The sequence below is a fragment of the Lissotriton vulgaris genome, chromosome 9 (assembly GCF_964263255.1).
Source record: "Lissotriton vulgaris chromosome 9, aLisVul1.2, whole genome shotgun sequence".
NCBI lineage: Eukaryota > Metazoa > Chordata > Amphibia > Caudata > Salamandridae > Lissotriton > Lissotriton vulgaris.
In genome coordinates this window covers 1145235876-1145261006 of record NC_141697.1, presented here as the reverse complement: position 1 = coordinate 1145261006, position 25131 = coordinate 1145235876, and the positions used below count along the sequence as shown (strand labels likewise).

Below are 25131 nucleotides of genomic sequence, written 5' to 3'. Positions count from 1 at the left end.
ACTTCCGCAAAGCGCTCAAAACATTCTTGTTTACCCAGGCCTACCCCTGCTAAGTTCCTCGGCCCTGTCTGTTCTGTTCAGTAGAGCTCTCAGTGCCAGGAAGCCGTTTGGCCACCGTGAGCTCTATAAATACCTTATTTCATTTCATTTCATTTCATTTCACAGATGCAAAAACAACAGTTGATGGACAGAATGCAGAACAATGTCATACATTCACCCCAGTACAGAGATCTGGGCCTAAATCCATCGTTTTTTTGCACCCCACACCACCCCAGTTCAGACATGGCCATGTGCAAATCAGTCTGACCCTGTGCCTCATGGGAACAGTCCAGCCCGAACTGCCAAGCCATGCCTCCCTGGACCCGAAACAAGCTTTCGAGGACCGGTTTCTGGCATTTCAGCCATCTTCAGCCCGGCTTGCTTGAATCCAGTGTTGTGGAGAGCAAGAGACTCACGTCTGAGCATACCCATCCCACTCGGGGTGCAAATGCAAAAACAACAGTTGATGGACAAAATGCAGAACAATGTCATACACTCACCCCAGTACAGAGATCTGGGCCTAGATCCATCATTTTTTGCACTCCACACCACCCCAGTTCAGACATGGCCATATGCAAATCAGTCTGACCCTGTGCCTCATGGGAACAGTCCTGCCCGAACTGCCAAGCCATGCCTTCCCTGGACCGGAAACAAGCTTCCGAGGACCGGTTTCTGGCATTTCAGCCGTCTTCAGCCCGGCTTGCTTGAATCCAGTGGTGTGGAGAGCATGGGACTCACATCTGAGCATACCCATCCCACTCGGGGTGACAAATGCAAAAACAACAGTTGATGGACAGAATGCAGAACAATGTCATACATTCACCCCAGTATAGAGATCTGGGCCTAAAGCCATTTTTTTGCACTCATACCACCCCAGTTCAGACATGGCATATGCAAATCAGTCTGAACCTGTGCCTCATGGGAACAGTCCAGCCCGAACTGCCAAGCCATGCCTTCCCTGGGCCAGAAACAAGCTTTTTGTTTAAATGTATCCCAGATTTCAGTGTTACCTGTGCATTATTCTTGTCCCATGATGTTTCCATATTACGATATACTGGAGTTATGACTTTAGGAATTTACAAAAAGCTTCCAGAGGTACATCAAAAAAACTGTCTATCACAAGCTTCCAGCTATACTCCAGGAACAATTTTGGGATTTCCATTTTTGCATCAGTGAATGAAACTCCCCAGACAACATGTAAATGTACTATCCTAAATATCTTTTCCAAATTCTCCACCAGGAAAACTTTTTTCCCCATGAGAAAAATCCCTCTCTCTTACATCCCCACTAATCTTTGGGATGTTTTAATCAATTACGCACATGTAAGAGTCGTTTTTGCTGTTGTCTTGAGCAGATTTCTCACATTCTCCACATTAAAATGGGGTTACAGGAAAGGCATGACTTTGCATAGACATGTAAATTGTAAATTGTAATTCTATTTGGCTTGCCCCAGAGGGCCGGCCCAAGAGTCATGAGCACTTAGGGAGTGCAAACCACGCCTCCCTCTGCAAAAATGATAATAACATCACATTATGATCATTTTATTTTTTTGCTTCAACAGTAGGAGGAGGCTCCTCCACCTCATCGGTGGAGCAACCACTGTGTGTAAGCCACGTTTATAGATGGCATTAGCTTTGTAAATCAGGCTCATATTCTAGCTGTGGCTCATTCTTCTAGTTTCACTGAATGCATGCTGCAGAGTGTTTTACTCCCCCTGTTTAATCATCCTATTATTTAAGTTTCCATTGTTGCACAGTACCATATCCAGTGTGCCCGTGCCAGCAAGACTCCTCAAATGTTTTTAAGTTACCTCGTGCAAAATTCTGTATCATAATTCTCCACTGTCCTTGTCCTCAGGTTTCATGTCTGTATGTCTATGCCTGTGTTACTATCTGTGTCCTAATAACTATACCTAAGTCTCCAGGTACTTTTGTATGGCTTTTATTATCTGAAGATCTTGGTATCGCCATTACTCCTTTTTCCTTGGCCTCCTTGCCCCTTTGTACATATGTTAATGTGTTGATGTCCCATCATCCATTTTCTTGCATCCATGTTCCCTTTATCCTGGTGTCTGTGATCCTGCGTACTGTTGCTCCCCTTTTCCATCAATATATCAGCATATCTCTTTTATCATCATGTCTCGATGTCCCCATCTCTCAATGCTTCTTTACATGTCCCACTGATCCCTTTTCTCCATATCCTATTGACTATTTCCCCATGATCTTGCCCTCATATCCCTGTATCTTGGTAAAGCTGTGTCAAAATGGCTTTGTGTATTCCTAGTATAGTGCCTCCTTGGAGCACAGTCCCCTGAGCTCAAAATCTTAATGTCCCTATGTCTAAGAATATGTTTGACCATGCCCCAATAACCATGTCCATGTAATACCATGTCCATATATGTGCCTGTGGTGTCTGCTACTTTGCTGATCTAATCTGACTTGCTTGGGTCGGTGTCCGCGCCTGTATTCCTAAATGCGGTTAAATACTACATTACTATTAAACTGAATTTGACGTTCTCCTAATTGCTGCTATATACCGTATTGCTGTTTTTAAATCGTTAATTTGAAATTGAATGTTTTATCACTGATTTACTATGTCTCTCTCACTGCTCTGTTCTAATCTCGTGTTGCTCCTTCCTGATTGCAGAGGATGGTGAGTTTCTCTCCCGATTGTAACTCCGCCATTGTTGGGACGACTAGAAATGCCATTTTGGCGCATGCGTGCTCTAGTCATCCAAAGGCGACCACACATAAAGATACACGCTGGGTGGATGCGCTGCTGGCATGCCAAAGGCAAGCCCGTCTGCGACCGTCAGCAGCCAGCACCAGCCATGCCGCCTGACTCAGCTCTCGCAGTAAACCGGTGTGTACTGTGTATGGCAGGGATGAATTGTTATCTCTTGAACCCTTGGTGTGTAATGGGTCTGTTAGGTGGAATGTCACGACTAATATGACCTCTGTATGCAACCACTATAAATTCTGCCTGGTACACAGACAAAATATTGAGTTTTAAATTTCGATATACAATTATATCGAAGTTTAAATATCGATGGGACATAATATAGAAGGTAAGTAATATCGACAGTCTTAATATCGATATTAGTATGATATTAGTAATATTGAAGTTTTAAATATCGATGTCAATAATATCGAAATAAATAATTTCGATGTTACTAATATCAATTTTTAAATAAATTTTGTGTATATTATATTGTATTTATTATGTTTTATTATTTATTTTTAATGTAATTTAATTAAATATTGTCTTCTAGTACTGTAGCGGGTTGTGGGTTTATAGGGGAATAGGGTGGGAAGTAATTTAATTATGTTAAATTAAGTATTAATTAGTAGGAATTATTAATTAATTAATTGAGAATTAATTTTTAATTAATTTTAATTAATTGATTAATTGATAAATATGTTCTGTAGCGGGTTATGGGTTTATAGGGGAATAGGGTGGGAAGTAATTTAATAATAATTAATTAATTAATATATGTTTGTAAATATTTTTAATTAATAATTAATTGGTAATTAATTAATATTACTTCGTTAATTAATTAATATAATTAATATAATTTTGTACATATTTTTAATTATTAATTAGTTGGAAATCAATTAATATTAATTAGTTAATTACATTAATTAGAGTAATTATTTTATATATATGATTTTTTGTTATTCTTAATCAATTAATTGGGAAAAAATAATATTAATTATTACATTAAATTAATTGGGTAAAGGGGTATTTTTGGGGTTCAGGGTCAGTTTTCAGTTCTTGGGTAAAGGGGTATTTTTAGGGTTCAGGGTCAGTTTTCAGTTTTTGGGTAAAGGGGTATTTTTAGGGTTCAGGGTCAGTTTTCAGTTTTTGGGTAAAGGGGTATTTTTAGGGTTCAGGGTCAGTTTTCAGTTCTTGGGTAAAGGGGTATTTTTTGGGTTCAGGGTCAGTTTTCAGTTCTTGGGTAAAGGGGTATTTTTTGGGTTCAGGGTCAGTTTTCAGTTTTTGGGTAAAGGGGTATTTTTAGGGTTCAGGGTACGTTTTGGGTTTTTGGGTAAAGGGGTATTTTTAGGGTTCAGGGTCAGTTTTGGGTTTTTGGTGTACAGGAATATTTTTAGGGTTCAGGGTCAGTTTGGGGTTTTTGGGGTACAGGCGTACAGGGTAAAGATAAAATAAATTTAAATTAAATCAATTAAATGAAATTAAAAAAAATAAAATTACATTAAATTATTAAGTGTTTAATTTATTTTAAATGTATATGTATTAGTTTTAATTTTTTAATTATGTTTTAATATTTTTATTTAATATTTGTAAAATTATATGTATTTTAAAATTATTTTTACATTAATATTAATACATTTAAAAAAACGATATTTTTAATTTCTATATTTTTGTACTACAATATTAATTTTTCGATATTTTTGTACTTACCTTTATGAAGATATGACTCCGATATTTTTGATTTCGATATTTTTGTGCCGATATTTTTGTATGTAGATATTTTGTCTGTCGATATTATGTCAGACATTCATTCTGCCTATCCCCAAGACCTGCCCATCTCCCTACCAAGTTCCAGAGTGATAGAAATAGGGAGCATACGATAAAAGCAGCTATGATCAATGCGCGTTCGTTCTCCAAACATTCACAGGATATTTATGATCTTCTCACTGGCACTCACATTTACATACATTTCATCACTGAAACCTGGCTAACCAACAACTCTAGCCCAGTGATTGAATTGGGCAGTCCCAAAAGCTTCAACATTTCAAGAGTTGACCGATAATCTGGGAGATGGGGCGGAGTGGCTGTTGTGTTTAAGGAAAATTGGAATTTCCAGCGCAACAAGATAGGGGAGCTAGGGGGGGGGGGAGAAGCCCTTGAGTATCACCATCTCTCCCCATCTCTCACTGGGAGGTATCTTGATTTAATGATCCCCCCCGGCCCGCCTAGCCCCTTCCTCAAAATTCTGGATAAGTTAATTATCCTGTGAGCTCGACGTTACTCTCACTTTGTACTGCTCGGGGCTTTAGCATCCATATGGACATTTGTGAAGCAGGGGACACTCAGGAGTTTCTTTGCTCCCTGAGACTCGCCCAGCTTCAACAATGGGTTGGCTTACCTACTCACTGGGGCGGACACATGCTGGATTTTATCTGTTCCAACTTGATTACAGTTGAGTATTCCCTACCGATAACCTGGTCAGATCATTTCCTGCTCCACTTTTCTTTGCAGGCCCAACATAATCCTAAACTGGCTAGGTCCTGCTCCAATCACCAAAGTTAACCAACCCATAGAATTGACTCAGCGGCCTTCAGTGTCGCCCTAGCGGAATTACATTCAGCTATAACCAATGATCTGAAGGATGCCGTAAAATAATTTCACTAAATGGATCCACCAAATGGATCCACCAGGCTATAGAGCACCTTCCTCCCAATGCCGTACGCAGGTGTCCTACGAACCCTCCTTCCAAGCCATGGTTTTCCTGCTCCCTGGAAACTTAGAGAGAGCATTGCAAAACACTAGATCACAAATGGAGACTGGAGTACTGTCCTTTAGCTAGGACAGCCTTGAGACAGGCTAAAAAGTTGTACTGCGCCTCCATTGCTCATGCTAAAAGACTATATTACACAGAGCATATTGCCCAATCGGGTAAAAATGCCAAGGACATTTTTTACATTGTGTAAAGCTTTCTGTCCTTCAAAGCAGAGTCTTGCAATCCCTCCCCATAGCTTGTCTGCTGCAATTTATTCACCAACAAGGTCAGTGCTCTTCAGTCAAGTTTTGATACTGGTAATTGCCAGCCAGCACTCCTTGCCACGTCTGCTACTCTGCTACCTTTGATGCTATTTCCAGGCAAAACGTCTTAGCAGCCCTCAGCTCCTTGAAATCTAGTTTGTCTTCTGACCCTTGCCCAGCCAAATTACTGGTCAGGGCCGCAGAGGCCATTAATCCAGAGCTGAACTTACTACTTAACATATCTTTGAAATCAGCCACAGTTCCACAGTTCCACCTGCCAGGAAACAGGCAAAAATCGTCCCTTTGCTGAAATAACCTTTGCTGGACCCTAATCCCCCCTCCAGCTATCATCCTATTTCCCCCCTCCCTGCTGTGGCATAAGTGAGCAAAATGCTGGTTAATAAACAGCAGCCGGAATATGTCAAACAACATGGTTATCTCCACCCGGCTCAATCGGCTTCAGAGCCTCGTATAGCACTGAATCAGCTTTGATAAAAGTCTCTGAGGCCATACAGAAAACTTTGGATGCAGGAGGCAGAGCTACGTTCGTCTTACTTGATCTGTCGAGCGTGTTCAACACTGTGCCGCATTCCCTGCTAATCGCTCGTCTCCAGGAAATTGGAGTATCAGCGTCTGCTTGGCAGTGGCTGAAATCCTATCTGCAGGGCAGAACTCAGCAAATCTGAATCCCTCCATATTCAGCCCTCCCCCCCAGTTTTTGACCACAGGGGTGCCACAAAGGTCTGTACTGAGCTCTCTGCTCTTCAGTATTTATATGTCACCCCTTATTCGGTTGCCTGAACACCTCAGTGCCAAAGTCATTGCTTATGCCGATGACACGCAGCTCCTCTTCACTAGGAGGAAAAATGACTCTTCCACCTCCCCTATTAAATCCTGCCTGTCAGCTGTCTTTTTCTGTCTCTCCTCTGCCTAGCTTAAATGCAACGAGGATAACACTGAGATCCTCTTTTCCCCTTGCCTTCCCCCAAGGGCCAACCTTCAAATAACCTAGGATTCTGGTTCGATGAGAAGTTGAGCTTTAGCCCTCAAATTAAGAAGCTAATGGGGTTATTCTTTGGTACATTGAAGTTTTTAAAAAAGTTCCTCCCTCTTCTCCCTACCCCAGCAAGGGAAACTGTCATCAGTGCGCTGATAACTTCACACTTGGATTACGCCTATGCCTTATACACTGGCCTGCCATGCTACCTACTGAACAAGCGTCAGGTAGTGCAGAATGCATCAGCCAGAACCCCCATTAACATTCTGAAAAAGACCAGAGTTAGGCAATATCTGCATAACATACACTGGCTGCTAGTGAAAGAGAGGGTGACTTTCAAGTCCTTGATCTTGGCACATGCAGCTCTCTATGGGCGTGGCCCTATACATCTTAGAGAGCGTTTCATTTCCTATGTCCCTTCTAGGCAGCTTCGCTCATCCTCGTTGCTTTTGGCTCATGTTCTCAGGTTCCGCCTGAAAAGGGTGGGCGGCAGCTCTCTTGCCTATAGAGCGGCTGTAGCCTGGAACCAACTTCCATTGGAACTATACAACGTTCAGGATCCCAACCTCTTTAGGAAGAGACTAAAGAATTTCCTCTTTATCTAATTCGTTCTCTCTTCTGTTCTCCCCTTTGTTCTGCTCTCCACTGGCTCGTGCCAGGACCCTCTATTGAGTAGCTGGGCATGTTACAAATCCCATAAACATAAACATAAAATCGAATTCATTCACTGTTGTGTCCAATTTACTAATGGTGTTTCTATATACCAAACTTTTCAGTTGTGGAAGTTCAGGCAGTGGTTCAAGTATGCTATTCCTTGGTCATGGAGGGCTTTGTAGGCTTGTGTCAGTTGCTTGAATTGGCATCTTTTCCTGGGTCGGGAGCCAGTGGAGGTTCCTCGGGTGCTGGGTGATGATCAGTCTGGCCGCTGATTTCTGTACTATCTGGAGCCTTCTAATGAGTTCGATGGTGGTTCCTGCATACAGTGCATTGCCGTAGTCCAGACGGCTGGTGATTAGGGCTTGCATGACCGTTTTTCTGGTGCTTGTTGGGAGCCATTTGAAGATTCTTCAGGGTATGTAAAGAGTGAGTTTTCTGCCCAGAATGATGCTGAGGTTGCGGGTGTGGTCTTTTGGTGTGGGGTGGGTCTGAGTTCCGCAGGCCACCAGATGTAATTCAATAAGGAGGTATAGTTGCCAAAGATCAGCACTTCAGGCTTGTCTGTGTTGAACTTCAAACAGTTGTCACTCATCCAGGTTGCGACATTCTTCATGCATTTGTGGTCTTTGTTCTGTTGGAGTCTGCTGGGAGCAAGAGGATGAGCTGGGTGTCATCGGTGTAGGATATGATATTGATGTTGTGAGTTCCGTCAATGTTGGCCAGCGGTGTACTGTAGATGTTGAAGAGGGTGAAACTGAAGGATGAACCTTTGGGGACACCTGTTGAAAAAATTGTTTATTAGCAGTGTTAAGTGGTGTCCAGTAATAAGGTCACATACACAATAAAAGGTTCACTCAAGGTCTCAATACATTATTCCCTTGCTCAACCCCTATTAGCTGGCTGCCAGCAGGCAGGCTTAACTTATGAGACTGGTTTGTAAAGTATTTAAAAACACCAATACATTAAGTAAGACACAACACACAATAAAAACTCCAACACTGATTTACAAACATAGGAAATATTTGTATGATTAATATGACACCAGAACAGCAAAACTCCAATGTAGGGAACCAGAGAAATTATTTTTTAAAGATTAAAAGTTAAACTAGCACTTCAGCACAAGTAGCGCTTAATGGGTTAAAAAATGTTGTGCTGAACCTGGGTAGAGTCCAAAGTTCAGGCCACCCAATATGTAAAACTTTTACACTTACTTACAGAAGTGTTTCTTGATGCAGGATACCAGCCAAGGGTTCAGATGCTCTGGTTTGCCTCATGGGGTCTGGGACTACAACTCCCACAATGTATCTGGCCAACTTCTGGAGCTTTTTACAAAAGTTGCTCCAAACTTCTGGAACTTCTTCCTGAAGTTCCTCTTGTGGGTTCAATGTTTCCAAAAGACTAATCCAAGGGTCTAGAAGCTCTGAGTTTGAGAGATTTTTAGTTTGTGACTACAAATCCCGCAGTGCACCTGCCAAATCCTTAAAAGTCCACTGGTGGCACTGCAGTCTGGAGACTTCTTGGTGGCGATGATGCAGGTGAGGTCTGTTTGCCTATAGCTTTCAGAGAGTCCACTCCTTAATCCTTGTGAAGCCTGACAAAGTCCTTAGGTTTGTAGTGCCAGAATGTGCAGCAGGTGCAGAGTGAAGTCCTTTGGGTGTACATCATGGTTCCAGCAGGGCAGTATTTCTTCTCCTTGTTGATTCAGGTAGCAGATCTGAGTTGCTAGGCAACTCTTCCATTTTATTCATTGTTCCTGGGTGACCAGCAGGGTGGCATCCCTGATCAATGGGGTGCAAGGTGCCACCTAGGTATTTGACCACTTACTCCCATGTTTGGCACATTCCTGACCAAGAAAGCACTATTCTTCCAAATTCCAAAATGTAGAAACTCTCCTGGAGGGTTAGATATGGCTAAGCCAACTCACTGGTTTGGCTATGTTTCCCTAACACTCCTCTTCCAGCCACTCTAGGGAAAAAAGAATGACTTTCTCATAGTAGGTGTCAACATGTAATTGTAAAATGATGTGAGATGTGCGTAAGTAAGCATGTGTTTGCCTATTCCTCAGAGCCAACCCAGATCATCATGGCCCCTGTAAATATGGACATATCTGTTGGAGAAAGTGTGATATTACCATGCCAGGTCCTGCATGATCCTCTGTTGGAACCACAATTCACCTGGTATTTCAATGGGAATCTCCTCAGTTTGCACAGTAATGGATTCCATTTTGAAAGAGTTGGTGGGGTGAGTATAGAATTTCTTATGCAGTTCATTAAATATATGTATTTCATTTAAGGATGATGTTTAATGAGAAAGTGTGCGAACTAAGATATATTGTCAAATTGAATATGCTTCATAGGTTTATAAGCCCATTTAACCTTGGGAATGAAATCTACAAATAAGTAAAAGAAAAGAAAAACCCAAAAGAGTCTAGATTTTTATCCTGTGAAGTATTGGAAAGTTTTGAGCAAGTATTCTAAATCCAGTACCAGCAGGCTCTTTAAGGTGCCATGTTGCGTAACAAACATTTCCTAAAACCACCCTTCAAGGCCTTGAAAAATGGTTTCAGTTTGGAGCACCATCCTCCAAGACACATCGCTAGTGATCAGGCGGTAAGTGCAGTGCTTTGTCCAGGGATGGACATTTCCATTGCCTGTTGTGCCATATGTATTCACAAGATGATAGAGCATATTACACAGTGCTCCTTATATGCCAAGCCCAACAGTAGCTGAGAAAGTGCTTTGAGAAGGTTTTTTACTGAAATTGAATGTCACATTTGCTGCCTGGAAGTGCACACTAGATCCTGCTTTTTCTTAAAATACAGCTCTCACTTACCTTGGGTGACTCTCTAGATTGTTAAGGCTGAAATGAAAGCAGTAGGGAAGAGATCATCCCACTGTGATACAAAGGGCAGTAATAAAGAACTTGAAGAAGAATCAGAGTAGTATACCAATGATCAATTATTACATGAGAAGAGAGTGCCATGTAGATGGTTGTGTGCTTGTGTGTCCTCTTCATGTGTATGCCTGTGTTTGAGTTTTGATTGTTTTTGACAGTGCCAAGGCTTGGAGTGGCCCTGACTGGCCTCTTGATTCCTTGCCTGGCTTCTGACAGCAACCCTGGCATGTGCCATCAATTCCTTGCAGAAGATGCCCATCCACTGTAAATGTTGGCCACCGTTTTGTATGTTAATGATCTCAGACATATTATAGCTGTCTCTAGCATCTGATGAATACCCTGGTATCTAGTGTGCATGCATGAGATCTGAAGGCTCTCAGGCTATGCAAGGCATAAGGTAACATTCCTGGTCATCAGATTGTTTCTTTTTTTGGAATATAGTGTCCACCCCTGGCATATAGTAGCTGTGAGAAAGTGCCTTTTTAAGATGCTGCTGATTTCTGAACTCCGCACAATGGGACAATGAGGTCTAGTCCTAGTCCCCAGTGTATGCACATTGAACCCTAAAACAGGATAAAATTGGCTAAGTCCTAATTAGTGAATTTAACTTTCCAGTAAGGACATAGTATATGGTCAGTATTTACACCAGTGGTATGGCGAGTTACAAGTCACAACTGTGCTACAGAACACCGAATACCATCCGCTAGGCTGATAAAGCAGACAGTGCTTTAGGCCTCCCTGTGCAGCCTGCATCCAACTTTTAAACATGCAGGAGAACTACTTTTAAATATCAAAAAGTCACTCTCAAGTAAACCTTTCACCTATAATAGTAGGGTGACTAGTATCTAAAAGTTGAACATCCAAGAATGTAATCCTACAGTGACTAGACCCAGAAGCAATTTTCACTGTAAAGAGTTGTAGCTGTCTGTAAGAAATTGGGTTGTTGGTTGACTGCGGTGTAAGCCTTGGTCAATCAGAAACCACATTCCCTGTCAGATTAAGGCACAAGCAAACCTAAAATTAACCTGTGCTCACCCCATTGGTAGCTTGGCACAGATGAGTCAGGCATAACTTAGAAGCACTTCAAACAGCAAACCAGAGAAAGCACACCACAAAAGGAGCCCACAACAGTTTTAGAAAAATAGAGGAACTTTTCATAAATACAAGACCAAAACAACAAAAGTATAATTAGTAGAATTGGAGATATTGAAATTTTGAGTTTTCAGTGAAAATATAGTTAAAAAAGCACAAAGCGCCAACTGGGTATACCTGGTTGAGCGGACTGGCACAAAGTCATAAGTTCAGGCTGACCGCGATGGAGCATGGGCCGGCTACAAGGACACAGTTAGGCCCACTGATAGAGTACTTTGAATCATGGTTGCACAATGTTGCATGGATCCGTTTTCAAGATGCACCAGGTATCTGAAACGATGTTTTCATTCTGAGATGTGGCGAGATTGTGGTGTGAGGTCCTGTTGCATCATCGGCAAGGATCTCATCGACGGGGCTTGCGGTACGCAGTCTGGAGTCAGCGATGCGGTGCGCAGTCAGCGATGCATCAGTTCAGAGGAGCTGCGATGTGGAACCTGGTGTCGTCATCCAGGCTGCCATTTACAAGAGATGCGAAGACCTGGGCTGTGGAGGCGCTGCACCGTAGTGGCAATGCATCAGTTCCGAGGGCTGCAGAGTTGATGTGGGTATCTGCCATTGGTCCAAACCAATTGTGCTTGGGGATGTGCTGCTCTTCTGAGGAAATGTTTTGCTTAGCAGTGAAAAGGTGCTGGTTCCACTGGCAAGCACCTCAGGCCCACTTCCAAGGGTCCAGGACTGGGGTGGCACCATTTGGCAGGGTAGACTCACAAATAGCAGAGTCCAAATGCAGATGTAAAGTCGTTGGAAGCCTGTTATGGTCCTGAGGCTTCAGATCAGGAGGCCAGGCAACTAGTACTTGGAGTCACTCTGTGTTCTGTGTTCAAGAGATACAGCTCCAGTTCTTCTCATCTAGGCAAGAGGGCAGCAGATCAGCACAGCGAGGTAACAGTTCCTTCAGAGTATCACTCCAGGAGACTGGCAGTCCTTTCAGCAGCACAGCAGTCCTTCATTCCGGCAAAGTATCCACAGGTCATGAGTGTACTGAAGTGATGGTGCCTGAGGTCCTTCTTATATACCCAGTTGTGCCTTTGAATTGGGGGGAAGCTTCTAGAGGCATGCCTTTGAAGTGCACCTATGCCCTTACTTCCCTGCCCTGGCTCCACATTAACTAAATGGGGTATGCAGTCCTTTGTGTGGACAAATGCAAAAACAACGGTTGATGGACAGAATGCAGAACAATGTCATACATTCACCCCAGTACAGAGATCTGGGCCTAAAACCATCGTTTTTTTTGCTCACCATGCCATTCCAGTTTGAACCCAGCCATATGCAAATCAGTCTTGACCCTGTGCATCCTGGGAACAGTCCAGCCTAAACTGCCAAGCCAGGTCCTCCCTGGACTGGAAACAAGCATCCTAAGACTTTTTTCGGGGTATCACCCCTCTTCAGCTAGGATAGCTTGATTCCAGTGGCACAGTGAGTCCAGGCAAGTCCGTCTGTGTCTGTCCGTTGCCGGACTGCTTTGTGTACCAAGACTCCTGGTTATCACGCCCTCCAAACCTACTCCAGGTCTGAATTAATGTAATTTGAAAATAAAAGTACCTCTGTGCCTTGTACCTTGTACAATTGTCAGCTTCCTGCCCATAGATATGCTTGCTCTAATTCTAATTTTGCACTCAACCAAGCCCAATGCCACAACACAAGAACAACTCACCCACATGCTCAGCACGCTTGGCCCTGAATTAAAAGACACACAATTGATGGATGGATTGTAGAACAAATCATAACATTCACTCCCAGTGAAGAGATCTGGGTTAAATCCATCATTCTTTTGCTCACCATGCCACCCCAGTTTAGACCTTGCCATATGGAAATCAGTCTTGACCCTGTGCCTCATGGGAACAGTCCAGCCCGAACTGCCAAGCCAGGTCCTCCCTAGACCAGAAACAAGCATCCTAGGACCGGTTTCGGGGTTTCACCCCTCTTCAGCCAGGATAGCTTGATTCCAGTGGCACAGGGAGCCCAGGACCCACGTCTGGCATACCTTGCACACTTCGGGTGAGAAAGCAAAAGACATTAAACTCCCAGTCAAGAGATCTGGGTTAAATCCATCATTCCTTTGTTCACCATGGCACCCCATTTTAGACATGGCCATATGAAAATCAGTCTGACCGGAAACAAGCATCCTAGGAATGTTTTGGGGTTTCAACCCTCTTCAGCCAGGATAGCTTGATTCTAGTGGCCCCAAATTTGGTGCACTCAACAGCTTACTTTCCTGTCTGCTCTTAAATATGAGGTCTTTAATAAAATACGCAGATCTTTCAGACATCTAAATCTCAAGAGACCAGATGTCTCCTTTCTCACTGAAAACTGGGCCTACATTGCTTCTGACCCTGATTTTAATATAGCCACCCCAGAGGCCTATGATGTGACTAGAGTCAATAGAGAATTAAAGCAAGGTAGCAGAATAGCAATTGTTTACCGGAATTACCTTAAGCCACCTTTAATCCCCACTCACTTCCAAGAAGTGAAGCTCTTAAATTCAATTTAACGATCAGCAATACTTACACTTTTAAAGGCCTCCTGATTTACCATCATCCTGGCCCAAGGGAACATTTCACTCAATCACTACTGAACCTCATGGATGAATCACAATCATGAGGAACTTTAATTATCATTTAGAACAATCAGAAGATAAGAACACAAAATATTTAATTTACACTATGATGAACTTTGGTATGACACAACTGGGTAAATCACCTACTCATCGGACAAATCACATGCTTGATAGTATTTTTAACAATGACCCCAACCTGCTGGTTGAGAAGGTTGTATGTCTGGCCTGGACTGACTACAGGGCTACAATTTATTTTCAAACTAACAATCCAATTTTAACCCCTTCAAGTTACAAAGCACCAACAATACTAAAGTACCGGCAATGGAATAAAATTGACAATATGGAATTAAATAACTTGCTGATTGAATCCTACTCCATAATTGAAAGTGACTTCAAACTAGCAGCACCTAAATTTACTGACTGGATTGACACAGCTGTCACACAACTCGCTCCTTCAAAAACAAGGACAACTCACAGTTCCTGCCATCTGTACCATGGTGTTTCCAAGAACGTAGGACATATAGACAGAAATACAGACACCAGGAAACACTGTGGAGATTAAGCCACAATACTGATGATAAAAATAAAAAAAAACTCAGATCCAAGATTATAAAAGACAAATAAAAGCAGCTAAGACCAATTTTTTTACTGATGAAATGAACACTTCTAAAAATTAATTGGAATAACTCTTTAATACAGTTGAAAACCTGTTGAAGATCAGCACTAAAAAGCCTGTGACACCCGGCCAGTCACTGTGCAATAAAATAGTGGATTTCTTCCTACCTAAAGTCAACAACATGTTCCTGGAGTCTGAAAATGCCATGACCTGATCCAAAAACAAGGCATTAGAGGAAACTATAACCAATAACAATGAGCATGGACTGCTATTGCTTGCCACTTTCAACCCTCTCACAGAGCATAAGGTGGCCTAATTAATCAAAAGCTCTCAATCAGTTACACCATCAGATCCCTGCCCTCTACAGGTTTACCATATGGTAGCAAATACAATATCGACCCACCTTACATTACTCCTAAACAAAAATGATCGTCTGTGGCATTCCAATAGCTTGGAAGAAAGAATCCATACTGTCACTCTTAAAAAATACTCTCTGGACCCACATGAAGTTAAAAACTATAGGCTGATCTCCTGTCTCCCACTTCCAGGTAAGATTCTAGAAAAAATCCTGAACCTAAAAATGTTGGCCTTTCTGGGAAAAACAACACCCTTGACCCTTCACAACATGGGTTCAGACCCAACCATTACACAGAGTCAGCTCTTATAAATGTGACAGAAGAAATCAGAGCCATTGTCAACAATGGTGGAAAAGTGGCCTCGATCTTACATGATCTTTCTGCCTTTTTCGATGTGGTTGACCACTCTCTTCTGATCAACCGGCTCGAACACATGGGCTTCAGGGATCAAGTATTAGAACTACTTGGCTCCTTTATGTACAAACTTGAACAACTTGTCACCCTTTAAACTCCTGTGTGGGGTCCCTCAGGGATTCCTCATTGAATGGATGTTGAATTATTACTTGAAACATAGTTCTGAGAAGCCTGAGGTGTTGCCTTTTGGCATCAATATTTCCTTCTGGAATTCCTCATAACCGCCCTTCAATTTAGGTTCGCTACATTGCTGGTCCAGAAGCAAGGAACTGAGAGGTCATTTTTGACACTTAGGGCCCGATTACGATGCGGGCAGGAAGTTCTCCGACCGTCGGTCGAGGCCCTCATGCCCTCATCGTAACCACAGATTCTGATTCCCTTTCAATGGGCTTGGTTGCAATCCAAATCAGTCTTCCGAATGGCTTACGATGGGCTCGGAGATCCCGTCAACCATTGGGAGGGCCCACAGTAATCCCCCGGCTGGCTCTTTCTGCCCGAGGGATTACAATGGCAGTTTCCCACTGCCTTTTTGTGCCGGCCTTTCTTGCCTAAAAAGGCCTTGGGAAACAGCTATAGGGGCCCAGGTCGCTGAATAGCAGCTTGATGGGTAACTTTGGTGCCCCCCTGGTGATCCCTGCACCCTCCAGCAGGAACCCTGCACCCCGAGGTGCCTGCCTCGGGGTGCAGGGATGAACTGCACAATAGCATTTTGCTATGAGAGAATGCATTCTGTTTGGTATGAATCCTCTCATAGCAAAGTATCGGATTGAGACCAAACAGGGTTAAGTCGCATCCTAATTCCTGGGCTGAAACTGACGACTGGAGGTCATTCGGTTCCAGTTCCAGAACAATGCCAGAGGGACCTGCATTGTAATTGACCCCAGAGGGCCCAATTACAATGTGGGAAGGAAGGGCTCTGACCATCAGTCGGAGCCTTCCTGCCTGCATCGTAATCACTGATTCAGATTCCCTTCCGACCGAGCCATTGCAATGTGCTAGGACAGAAGAGAATCCGAATCAGTCAACCATTCGGAAGGCCCACAGTAATCCCCCAGCTGTCTCTTTCCGGCTGAAGGATTACAATGTCAGTTTTCCCAGCCTTTTTGTGCCAGCCTTTCTGGCACAAAAAGGCATTGGGAAACAGCTTTAGGGGCCCCAGCAGGGCTCCCATTGGTGCAAGACTACTGAATTGCAGCCTAAGTGGCAGGATTGAACAGCACCTTAGCATATTGCTATGAGAGCATACACTCCATTTGGAATGCATGCTCACCTAGCAAAGTATAGGATTGCGACTGAACAGGGTGCGTCCCTTACTAATTCCTGGGCAGGAACCGATGATGGGAGGTCATTTGGTTCCAGTTCCAGAACGAAGCCGGACGAACTCTGATCCTTCCGGCATCGTAATCAGCCCCTTAGTTGGTGTTTGACGACCATATAAATCAGGTAAAAGCCTCCTGTTTCTTTACACATAGGGCCTGATTCACAGAACTAACTTAAGACAAAATCCTAAATTTACTACTTTTGGTATTCACAGAAGTTAGGATTTTGTCTTAAGACCGAGTTAAGACAGACTTAAGACAAAATCCTAACTGAAGTCCGTCTTAAGTCTGCCTTAAGTCTGTCTTAAGACAAACCTAAGACAAAATCCTAACTTCTGTGAATACCAAAAGTAGTAAGTTTAGGATTTTGTCTTAAGTTAGTTCTGTGAACCGGGCCCTAAAAGTTCTCAAGAAAATCCTATCCTCTCTTCCTTTAGATCTGCAGAAAACAGTAATTTCTTTGTTGGGGATCTCGTAGTTAGATTACTGCAATGCTCTCTATATAGGCTCCCAGCAGTGCCTACTAAGCAAATTTCAAACTCTCCAAAATTCCACAGCTCAAGTATTGCTTAATCTTCCCAAATTCAGCTCTATGCCACAGATTATCGCTCCTCTGCACTGGCTACTAGTCAGGGAGCGGATCAAGTTTAAGACCCTGTGCTGGGCTCATAAGGCCCTACACAAGGTTGGCCCTCTCTCCTTCCAATTGTTGTTCAAGTGATATGTACCTACTTGCAAACTTTGTTATACAACTGTGAATAAGGTAGTTGTTCCTGGCATTAGGAAGGCCTACTGGGGAGGAAGAAGATTCTCCCATACAAATGTGCATGGTGGAATACACTGCCTGACCATCTCAGGGTGGAGCTCAATCTTTTAAGTTTCAGAAAACAACTAATAATCTGGTGTTGGAAATGGGTTTTCTAGTTGGCTAGGGCATGCAACGAAACCATACAGAAACCACTCCTCTAGTTAGGGCAATTAGGTTACACACAAAAGACAACCTGTGCTCACCCTCCGGTAGCTTGTCACAGAGCAGGCAGGCTTATCATCAGAGGTAATGTGTAAAGTGTTTGCACAGCACACTCACAAGAATACACCACAAGAGACTCCACATGGCCGGAAGAAGAGGAGTAAGAGCGAGCACGGAGAGAGGAGCGCGGTGTGACGGTGCAGAGAAGCTGCAGAACCACTGCCGAAAAACCGAAAAGCCGAAAGAACTGCAGGAACTGAAAAGCCATACGAGCCGAGCCGCAGCCGCAGAGAGAGAAAGCGGTGGCTTTTCGCGGCGAGCATTGGCGAGAATCTGCTTCGGTTTCAACTTCAGTGAGGGTACTGCCGCCGCCGCCCCTCGTGCATCGACACTGGCGTCAGCATCAGGACCAGCTGCTTCAAGGAAGGTGAGGTGGGGTGAGGCTGCTGCTGAGACGCGACGTGAGCGCGGCTGCCGATAGAGGCAGCCGCTAAGTAAGAGCCCGGGGGGCTGACCTAGGTAGGTCTGGCTAGATCTGACTTTGCCTGCAGGTCCCCCCCGAGTGCTCCTCTCACAGCCTGTTGAAAACTAGCTGCCTTCGCGGGTTTCTCTCTCAGCCTTCCCTTAGCCTTCTTACAGCCCTCCTTACAGCTTATCAGTCACCACGGGTGACCATTGCTACAAAACCCTGTCTATAATCTTCCCATCTTTTTTGGCTTTGGCAGAGGAGCGAACGGACAAACGGGCAAAAGAGCTAGTTAGTCGCAAGGAGCAAGTTGGGGAGCAGCGGCTGCTTGCCATCTTTTACCTCTCATTTACCTCTCATTGGTGGCTTCCCGGGGCAGTGGTCCATTTCATCTGCTTTAGCCGTGAGGTCAGGAAAAGTCAGGGGGTCCCTGGTGCCAAAACCAAAGCCAAAGCCCACAGTAAAATCGAATGATACATCAGGAACATCAGGAAACAAGAAAGGGCACAGGAAAACGAAAACAAGTGTAAATCCTGTCATCGGCACAGATATGAACCTCTCGACATTAGAGCAGGCATTGGGGTGGAATCAAAACACATCGGAGCAGGGATCAACATCGGCTCTGACATCAGAGTCTGCAGCAAGTGCACCACAAAATACTAGAAAGCTCTACCAGCCCAAAATATATACAAAATTTGAATTTTTAAAGGACGCAGGCTCAGCCATCTTCTTGAGCAATAGCCACCTGCATGGTCTGCAAACACCACTACTCCCCGCTGTCTTGAGCCCAGCATGTACGCAACCATCCGTGCCTGCACCTACAAGCCTTTTTTCCCCTGGGAAATCACTCGTTAGACCCTACGCAAGGCAGCATCTCAAAGCACAGGAACACAAGCATTCCTTTGGAGACTCTAAGCGCAAGCGTAAGCGAGAGTAGAGAGACATTCAACTCTGCTGTTGTGTTTAATCAGAATCAGAATTCTGTTTATCCAGACGGCACGACCCCACATAATCTGGAAATCACGTCACCAATCCCAATCCCATTGGACGATTCCAACGCTAACGCGAATGAGATACTTACTTCAGCACAAAAAACAGCACAAAAACCAGCTGACAGAACAGACATCTGCCTAACTGATAGGGCTTCTGGGGCAGGCCTACAGACAGGCCTACAGACACATGCTCCGCTTTAAATCAAGGAAGTATCACTCGGCCCGGCGCTGGATCTACAATCTACGAGCCAAACCCACAGCACTCCTATCAAGTCTTACCTAATGGCTGGACGCGCCACACCACTTACAGATGAGGGAACTTATGATCAAGCAACAAACCCCCCAGGTAGGGAGGCAGCCAGTCCACACGACCTATGCCGCAAAGCAGAAGGGAGGGCAATAATGTCTTATCTCAACACACAAGAATGGGAAGATATGTTAGCAACCTATACACCAGATCACAAAGAGCCCCAACCCCTTGATTCACCCTTGGCAGCCAAAAATATAGCCAAAAATACAAACAAGCACGCTAATATCTCCAAGGAGAACGAGCGGGGGAAAGAACAAAATATCGGAACTTGGAACTCACTGCTAAATACAATTCAGCTAGCAGTAGATGCACTGTAATACCAATCTGATAAAATGGAGCTCCAACTCACACTTCTATACACACTGGCAGTTTTTACAGCTGGCATCGACGACAAGTTAGGCAACTTGAATAACTTAATAGTGAGAGCACAAACAAACACCTACCCAAGCTGCAATTGCAGCCAGGCACTAGATAAAGTAGCCACATTGCCGTCCATGCTAGCCGACCTAATAGGAGACTTAAGGACTCTACACAGAGGAAATGCAACTGCAGAAAAAGGCCTTACTACACCTGAAGAAGGAGCTTTCAGGAATGAGGATGCATCCGGATTCAAAGCAGTGCTAACTGTCGATTATACTCCGCACATGAAGATACAATCGAGACGGGACGGGAACGCCCAAAGAAACTCAACGCCAAACAACGGCGCCAACAAAAAAGTAAAGGGCGGAAACAAAAATTTGAAACTGAAACATCTACTTCCAAATACTTTCCGATCTTCTTTGCTTCAAAGGACAAATCTCCTCCCAACACACACAATGCTCATTGCACAGAGGACGAAGACCGCTCGCCCTCCAGTTCAAGTCAGCAGCAGCACAAAACAACCTGTAACCTGCCGATACAAGGACTATCGGCAAAAGATCAACCTGAACAAAAAAACGCACATAGAAATGTGGCAGCAAAGACGAAACAACCCACCCAGTCAAATTGTGACAAGGACAAGAATAAGATAGCGAGGGACCTCGACGGCCAAACAGGAGTTCCAACTCCGCATAATAAGGATCCTCTTCTTCAAAGGGAAAGGGAAACACCTGAAGCAACTTCTAACCAAGACATACCACCAATACTTGCAAGTAACTACCCACTCAGGCCAAATTCCGAGGTGGGGAACAGGAATGGAATGATTGGCTCAATGCTAAGACAAACCCACAAAGCTCATCCTAAAGATACACTAGCTAAGACCATTTACACGGATTTAAGACAAACTGAGCATCCCCAAGCAAACTGGACTTCTGAAACACAAATAACCTCAAAGCAAACACTTCTTTCCAAAGCAACAACACACATAGTCAATCTGCCAGGCAAAGATACTACCACGGCATCTCATGAGGCTCCCCTAGCTCAGGGCTTGTCAGCTCAAGTATACCACACAACAAAAAAACACCAGGAGGAAGGAAGCACCAAACAATCAACAGAGATGCTTGTCTTTCTTCCGGAATATACGTCGCAAGGGCAGCACAACACGCTAAATCGCGGCAATCTTCTTAAACTAATGGAATACATTCCCAGTCTGGAGGGAATACGTTCGAATGACTTAATCTCTGTTGAATTTCTGCCCACCACAAATCCAAACACCCCGGAGGCAACGAAGACTACCTGGTCCTCTAATACCATTGCAGATTTAATTGCAACAGAAGAGGAGCAATTTAAGTCCTGGGGCATCAAGCTAGTTCCTCTATTAAAACCAGCTTATCCCGTACCACTTCAGAGGAGGACAAGCCTTGAATCAGCGGCAAAACAAACAAACTCCCTTAGCGTTCTCAAAGGTGCTTTGGGCAGCTCGCCCAAAAAAAAAGAGAATATGCCCTGGCAGCATTCGGAAGACAGGCCCAGGGTGGCAGCAGCACAATCAACAAGTGGGCGATGGCCAATGCCAAAAGTCAACCAGACCGGCACTCTTACCACGACTAAGTTCTTGAGAGGAAGCTCGCCAAACAAAAATACATATGGCCCCTGGGGGCGGACAGAAGCTAGTTTTAGGGGGGCCTCCCACCAAAACCAATCACTAACAAGGGAAACACTGTCCCGAACGATTTTCATACGTCCCAAAGAGGCCTGATGCCACCAACAAATAAGAGATGATACAAAGGGCAGGGTGCCATCTATAGGCATTTGCTCATGGAACATAAATGGCCTAACATCAAAAATGGATGACCCGGATTTTCAAAAGTACATCTCTTTATTTGACAGAGTAATGCTGCAAGAAACCTGGCTAACATCTACATATCACATTACGGGTTTCACTTGCTTTTCAACAGCAGCAACTAGAACCAACAGATTTGGTCACCAGTCAGGAGGTTTGGCTACATATATATCTACTACAACAATTTCATCGGCAGCTCTCATGGACTCTTCCACATCTACAACCTTATCAGTAAAGATAAAATTACAACTTAACAATAAAGAAGAAGAGATATGCCTGGTTAATGCATACGTCCACCCCAAACACAGAGTCAAAGACTCCAACTCAATTTCCAACCAACTAGCGGAGTACGCCGCTCAAATGGAAAAACCATTCTTCCTCTTGACTGGGGACTTCAACCAATACATGCTTGTCTCATCAGCAGAAGAAGAGGCTCTGGCCTTAAATATAATCTACACCATACCACCACAAAGCTCCCTGCCACGCAGTAAAAAGCTTCCAAATAACGCTATACTTAAAGATCTAGAACATCAAAACCTTTGGGCACTAAATGGAAGATTTCTCTCTGACTCACCGCCAGTAGAAACATTCTATTCACAAACAGCCAGCTCCATCCTGGATTATACATTTGCCAGTCTGGACCTATTTCCCCACATCCTGGGATTCAGAATGGGGGATAAGGGCGAAAGCCATCATCGTCCCCAGGAATGCCATCTATAAGAAAAGACGCCCACTGGATTCAAGCCAGACAGAACTTTAGGGTTCATCCACTCCATTAATCAAAAAAGGATCAAATGCACGGCAACCAATCTAACAACTCTGGCCGAAACTGCCCTCCAATTATATAATACACAAAAACCAAATGTACATTCAACATTGGGAGCAATACACTGGATCTCTGTTACGAGAACTGGCAACCAAGTCCACCCCAAAAAGCAATCTCCACAAAGAGGGCATGAAACCCAACTTAAAAAGAGGATCTAGAGCAGAATTAAGGCTACACAAAAGATTAGTCAACTTGACCTTACGGAAGTTAAGATCAACCCCCGAAAATGCATATCTTCGGATGGAGCTGAGGAAACAAAGAGCGGAGCTCAAATGCTTAAAATGGAACATAAAAAAGATGCTGAAAACAAAACATGGGCAAAACTACTATGTGATACCAAAAGCAGTAATAGTGCACGTTTCTGGCAGTCAGTAAACAAGATTCTGCACCCACAATATAATGAACCAGGCTCGCACATCATAGAACAGTCATGGATCAACTATCTCACCAGCCACTTCAATAACTACCCGGAACAGGCAGGAGCACAAGAACCCAACAACACAGAGCCCGATTCTATAAGGCCCTTGTCGGAGCCCCTGATCAAGAGGGAGCAAGGACTACCCGAAAACATAATGGATGAACCAGCCACTCGGCAAATAATATTAATAACAAAACAGATTCGCAAGGGTAGGAAAGAAGGCGCTCCAGGACCTAACGGCATACCGCCAGCTCTTTTCAAGGAAAAGAACATAGAATGGGCTACAATTATGCAACAGTTATTTTTGGAAGTCAGACTTCTAAATAAAATCCCAGAATCCTGGAGAGGGTCGACAATTGTCCCAATATATAAAAAAAAGTGACAAAATGGACCCAAACAATTATCGACTAGTAGCCCTCATTGATAACGAGGCAAAATACTTTGCGGGAACTATCTTGGAGGAGATTGTGTCATGGGCGGATTTAAATCAGGTCATACCACTGAACCAGACCGGTTTCCAGAAAAATACTGGAACATCTACAAATATCCTGGCTATTTCCCTAATGATTGATGCAGCAAAAACAAAAAAACTGCTGCTGCACATGTGCTACATTGATTTTAGTGCAGCGTTTGATAACATCGAGAGAGACAGACTCTGGGGGAAACTAGCACAATGGGGAATACCGCAGCCAACATTAAGTATGCTAAAGCTTCTTCACTCTGACACCTGGGTGCAGGTGAAGTTAAGAGGCGGCACACATCTGTCATCTAAAGTCTGTACCACCAAAGGACTCAAGCAAGGGTGCGTGCTAGCCCCAACATTGTTCAATCTGTACATGGCGGATCTATCAGGCATACTAAACACATGCAACTCCCACTCCCCGAGGCTGGGAGGGAAATCTCTGAGTAACCTTCTGTATGCAGATGATGTTGTGCTACTGAGCCATACCTACATCGGCCTCCAGAAGCTACTGAATCAAATGCATAGGTATGCCATGGAAAACAAACTAAAAATAAATCTGAGCAAAACACGCACCATGTCGATAAACATACACAAAAAGCTTCAGAAGTCTTGGACATTGGGCAGCCAAAAAATATAGCATGCATCCGTCTACAAATATCTGGGAGTCATCTTTGACCGAGACGGCTCATTCTCACAGCAAAAGCATTGCCGCCACATTAAAAAGCATAGCCAACCAACTGACGGGACCAATTCTGACTGCTTATCTGAAAGTCATCCAGGCTAAGTTATTAACTTCCATCTGCTACGGCAGCGAGGCACTACGCGGGAGAGACTCCAAGAACCTGGACACAATCCAGACAAAAGCCTACAGAACAATGTTCTCTCTCCCGCCCTACACATCGCCTGCCCAAATCAGGTTGCTTATATTATCTGCTGCCACAAACTCTGTTCTGCTACTACTAACAATCTTAACTTGCTGCTATGGCAAGATATCCAAAGCAGGGACAGATCTCAGGCAAGAACTTATCTGAAGGCAGCCTTGGGGGCCACTAACCTATCAGCGATCTGGGACATGCAACTCGGGCATAATGCGTTTAAAAAATTGGTTTAGAAAACCGTCAAATCTATTTCACTATTAGAGGACAAAGAGATATTTGCCAAAAGAAATCATGCATGGCTGATTTTAAACTCATACAAATCCCTGACACCACAACCATACTTCAGTCAGGGCTACCCCAAGGCAATAAAACTAAAGTTCTTGAAACACAGACTAGGGGTCTTGCCCTTCAGAGAGCATTTTCCACCATGGCTCATGAGCAATGGCCATGATGCCTGTATCTTTTGTGACACAGAGAAGGGCGACATACTTCATATGACCTGCCTCTGCCAAGAGCTGCGGCCAGCCCGCCAACAGCTCTTAAAGGACCAGCTCAAGCAGATAGGAACTCGCACCAGAAGGCAAGCGGTGCTGGCTTGCCTGAACCGTGCAAACGCGAAACTGAACTGCAGATATGTAAAGTTCCTTGCGATAATCGAGCAAAATTTTTTTTAAAAAAATCCGAACATTGACACAGGTAATATATAGACGCTAATCAGAACTCAAGGAAACATGCTCTACTGCCTTCAGAGTAATTTTCCTGGCCATTAGATTGGGCATTTTATTGTATACTCTTTTAATGATGACTTAATGAATCAATTTTTCTTATGATATTTTAAAACTTTTTTGTAAAATGTTTGCACTGCTTTTTAATTAA

The 25131-nt window shown here is 43.8% G+C and overlaps 1 protein-coding gene across 1 annotated transcript in view; it reads left to right on the top strand.

The window, feature by feature from the left end:
• Positions 1–25131, top strand: part of LOC147692934 (contactin-3-like) — an 830755-nt gene that overhangs the window by 692389 nt on the left and 113235 nt on the right. Inside the window, exon 13 of the mRNA XM_086939195.1 lies at positions 9489–9664. Within this exon, the coding sequence (XP_086795321.1) occupies positions 9489–9664 (176 nt within the window). The remainder of the gene's footprint in view (positions 1–9488; positions 9665–25131) is intronic.